Here is a 4814-nt window from a genome sequence, read left to right as displayed (position 1 = left end):
ATCTTGTAGCATTAGTATATATTTAATTGACTATTGGACTTAAAATAATAAGTTCGACAACATCGTTGACGTATTCAAACCTTCCTGTTTGATGCGACATAAGATTAAACTTCTGCAAGTTCCTTTCTGTTCAACTCTCGGATTTTAATGTATTTTTATACCATACACAATAAGCTTTGAAAATGTTAAATTTGTGAAAATTCTGTCGAATAAAAAATATTCCTATTTATGACAAGAACGGTTACATACTGAGAATTTAAATAATTACTTTGTTGTGTGCAGTATGTTTTTAATAAAATTAATTATTTGGTAGATTATCATATACTGTAGATACTTTAAAGAAAGCAGATATTTAAAATGCTAATCATAATTCATTAGGCTAGCTCACTATCGTCTGTGTTATTTAAATATTTTAAAAATAATACCTATCAAGACATCTTCACGTTTATTGAAAAACAGCTGATTTACATTCTAGATTTTTCTATTGCGATCAAAGGTAGGTAACTCTCATAAATTTTACAACAAGGAAGTCACTATAAATTGTATGGAGCAGCGTTAGGGGAATGAATAATATCAGGATTTCCTTTTTATTGCACAAGTCCGGTAACCTGCAAATTTAGCATCAACACAAACAGAGAAAATACCATTTACACTTGCAAATCAAGACATGCAAAGGACTAGACAGACTGGAAATTCAAGGTTCTTTATGCATCGTTAAGCCGTACCCATTATATTTTTTTGCAGGACTAATGCTCCGTCGGTAAACTTGTAAATTTCTTCTTTCGGTTTGTTCGTTTCAGGAAAGAAACCCAGAATGAGCGGAACTAAGGTAGAATGTTTTGTTTATGTTATTAATTAAATCAAGTAGTTATAGTAGTAACAATACTCATGAACAAAACGTGCAAAAAATGTGACAATGTATTTAATTTTCTACTTTCCAGCTTCGGCAGTGATAGTTATCTATAGGTCGATATCAATGATCTATAAAATAATGCGTCTCCAAGTTTAAATTTTATTTATTCTATTTCGATCAGAGATCATTTATTGTAATTATTGTGAGAATATCAGAGTATGTAAAATGCATTATGGGTTGTTAAATCATAATATAATAAACTTTAAATTTTTTATATATCTGTTATTGTTCAAAACGAAAGTGCTTTATCTAAAATATAAATATAATCGATTTCACTCCATATAAAGTTCACAAAATAACCGTAAGGAAGTTCGTCAGAAATTTCCACCACTTTAGACGTAACTATATAGTCAATGGTATTTTGGTCGACTTATTCTTCAGTATTGTATTGCTGACCTTAATTTAAATTTCAGAGAATTAAATGTCGACCAGGTCATATAAAAATAGGTTTTTTTTACTAGGCTGGCGGATCATTATGGAGTGTTTAAACTTTTGTGTGAATTTAGAAATTTAAATTTGCTTCAAATATTTGCAAAAAATAAAAATAAATAAATAAAAGGTTTTCCCTGAGCATTGCACACTCTAGAGATAAACCAATGTGCACGTCTCTCAAAACAAATAAAGATTACGTTCCGATAATGTACAGGTAGCAGATATTTGAGAAAAAATACCGGTACATGTGTTTATTTTAGTGTCACGTCTAATGTGGCTAAAGATTTGCGATTTTTTCCCCAGTTTTATTTTTTATCATCTTATTTTATCTTATTTTGTATCACGAAGACCCGAAAACAACGTATTTATTCACAAGTCTGTTTTAAAAATTTATGTTATAATAAAGATAAGAGAAGGAAATAGTTCCCATCCTTTTGAGAGAGAGAGAGAGAGAGAGAGAGAGTCCTTAATGTAAACTTTTCTCTGTGCGGATATGGAGATAACAAACAGTATTCAATATCAAAGTCCATAGAACAATACAAAGTAGGAGCAGAGCATACACGGAGCTCCGAAACATCAGAGGTGGGATCAGGTGCCATGGAGGAGTGAGCATTCCCTGCCGACCGGTCACACCCGCTGTATGCTCCTTGTCATGATCGGGAAATAACGGAAAAATCCGTCGTTAATTCAGTGTATAAAAATGGACAATAATAACAGCTTTTGCCAGTTGTGTATATTTTATTTGTGTTTGATATGTGTTTGAAATTGTATAATTGATTTTACAGGAAATGAAGGAAGAAGGAGAGTTTCAAGTTCATGTCCTGTTTATTGAGGTAGTTCCGGGGTTTGTTTATTTGTTTTAACATTGACTCTCTATATATAAACAATAAAATTTACGTAAAAAATATCGAATACATAAACTCATTTATTGCTTACCAAGTAATAAATACAGATATATTTGCATACGCTAAAAGTTGATATTTTATAATCAAAATAATGAAAGAATGGACGATAAAAGTTAATTAGAACTACTGATGGATTACTTCTTAGAATCCACATTTGAAACCCATTCCTGATTTTCTGGAGAATTGTAAACGCTATAAAGAGGAACTTAAGTTGGACAATGATTTGGAGGAAGCAGAGAGAGAATATCGAGTTCTTCTGCAGAAAGCCAAGAGGCCCGAGTATTCGGTATTGTCTTACTTACATGTAGCTTCTAACTGATATTTTTATACAAACAAATTGAAATAAAAATCTTGGTGGAAATGCGTGGTTTCTCTATTTCATACGATTTTTTATTCAGAAAATTAATTTTACAACACATTATCTGTACTTTTCTCTCCATACAGAAAACTAGACCTCATTACGAACGAAATCTTTTTGACATCGAGAGAAGAAGTCAAGCACCAACCCTCTACGATGTTTTAAATATTGTCTCCAAAAGATGTGCTTATACCAAGTGGAAAAAAGCCATGTCGGAATTCATTGGATTGACGCCTATCCAGACGGAGCCAAAGAAAAAGGTACCCATCGATCATTTTTTAAAATATCTACGGGGGTTGTCCGGAAAAGTCGTAGACAGGGAAAACAGTTTAGTTTCTCTTTGCTAGATTAAATTTCTGTCCTTGTCATAGCAAAAAGTAACATTTTATGATCATTCATTTCAAGTTTCATTGTGATTTCACATTTAATAAGAAAATTATGAAAAAATGAAGAATGCATGCAAGTGTACATCGGCGCAAGCAACCGTAATTTACGTCTCTTATAATCTTATGATCTCTTTTTCTGCTTCACGCGCGTCTGTTAACATTCAATATTTTTTTTTATACTAATTTTAAAGTGAAAGGCCACTCTTGTCTAAGGAACTTATTTCAATTCACTTCTGTTGTTTTTTTTTTTTTTTTTTTTTTTTTTTTTTTGCAGATTCAAATTTCAGTCGAAATTTAGTCGAAAATCAACGCCTTACACTGTAGGCAGCAGATAATACACGTTGAGTGACGTCGTTTGTGGCCCAGATTGGTTCCCATTGTGTGCGTTTAAAGGCCCTTTCACAATTCGCGCACGAGCACTTTACAATACTTTGCGATCGAGAAATTTTAGCTTCGTACGAGCTCTCGCCGAGCTCTCGCATACGTTGCACGATATTTCGCATTCGTTGCATGCGTTTTATTGGTCGCATCAAGTCTCCTCAAAATAGTCGACATGCACACTATTCAGACGCGACCAAATGCGATCCACATTTACCGCAATTCAACGCACGAATATTAGTACGACCGTCTTGCAACGTTTTGTGTACTCGCAAGAGTGATGCACGATTTTTAAAGGTCGTAAGATGAATTGCAGCTGTATATGCGTGTGTTGTGCGATCATGAGACTGTTGCTCAACGTGTCTCATGTAATCTTGCAACGTTTAACTATGCACGATTTATCAGCTTCAATTTCCCATGCTTTGCCACTAGTATATGTAAACCCTTTATAAGCATCTCTGTTTCAGACCACAATTGACCATGGATACTGCTCCACTAAAAATACAAGCTCAGGCGGATTATGAACAGGGCTCGGCTGCTGCGGCAGGTCCTTAGCCTCCTCCTCCTGGGCCTTTTTCTACGGTTTACCTTGGCTTTACCTGTAGCTTTTGTCATCTTTTTGAAACACATCTCTTGCATTCGACTAACGAGGGTTGGAAACAGGTAGAAAATATATATTCCCCTTCTAACTCGCACGATCATTCGTACCATGAAACACATGATTGCACGATCGCCTTACGTCCAGTTGCATTGGTGCACGATCAATCGTCCGATCACCTGATCACTCGCGCGATCCTTTAGCATTATCTCACAACACTCACTTTCATTGTACAACAGTCGCATATAGACGCAAGATATATCGTAAGATTTAATGCACCACGGTCGCTTTAGATCATGCGAATTTCGTATGAATACTTTTTCCATATGCGATTATTTCAGCAACAGTTTACGATCCAAATCAAAGATTATCGGTCGCTTTTGCTCGTGCGCCAGTTGTGAAAGGCTCTTAACAAACAGTACTTCACTTCTTACATGCTTTAACTAGTTTCGGTATAAAGGAAACACTCTCATTGAATCTCATGCCATTTAAAAATAACTTCATTTAACGTGTACTGTCACATTTGTACTCTTTTTTCCCTGTCTCCTAATGTATAAAAACCATATCCAAAACATTTTGTTACATCTCTGTGCGCCGCTTAGGACAACCCTCGTATCTAATTTGTAAGCAAAAAGAGGTTGTTTTTTTCCAAATGTAACAGTGTATCATGGTTGATGAGTAAAAGTAAAAAAAAAACGCCTCTTCTAGGGATAAATTTTACCTTTTAGGCTGGACAAGAAAAAAAGAGAACAATAAAAATGATTTTTCGAAAAAAAAAAAAATAATATAAATAAAATGTAATACAAACACAAAGATAAAATTTTCTGCTATACCATCGTTTATA

At 34.1% G+C, this 4814-nt stretch overlaps 1 protein-coding gene across 1 annotated transcript; it reads left to right on the top strand.

Annotated features, from left to right (window-relative positions):
- Nucleotides 1-637: 637 nt before the first annotated feature.
- LOC134258506 (uncharacterized) lies at nucleotides 638-2868 on the top strand (the record flags this gene model as incomplete). Its single annotated transcript, XM_062741072.1, has 4 exons — nucleotides 638-829; nucleotides 2131-2178; nucleotides 2396-2536; nucleotides 2695-2868. Coding segments are annotated over exons 1-4 (378 nt in total), but the record flags the coding sequence as incomplete, so codon positions are not given.
- Between the last annotated feature and the right edge of the window lie 1946 nt (nucleotides 2869-4814).

The sequence above is a fragment of the Saccostrea cucullata genome, unplaced genomic scaffold, assembly GCF_032062105.1.
Source record: "Saccostrea cucullata isolate Sc308-1 unplaced genomic scaffold, CSIRO_AGI_Scuc_v1 ctg13212, whole genome shotgun sequence".
Taxonomy (NCBI): Eukaryota; Metazoa; Mollusca; class Bivalvia; order Ostreida; family Ostreidae; genus Saccostrea; species Saccostrea cuccullata.
The sequence above is the reverse complement of the archived record's forward strand: the minus strand, read 5'-3'. Positions and strand labels throughout refer to the sequence as shown.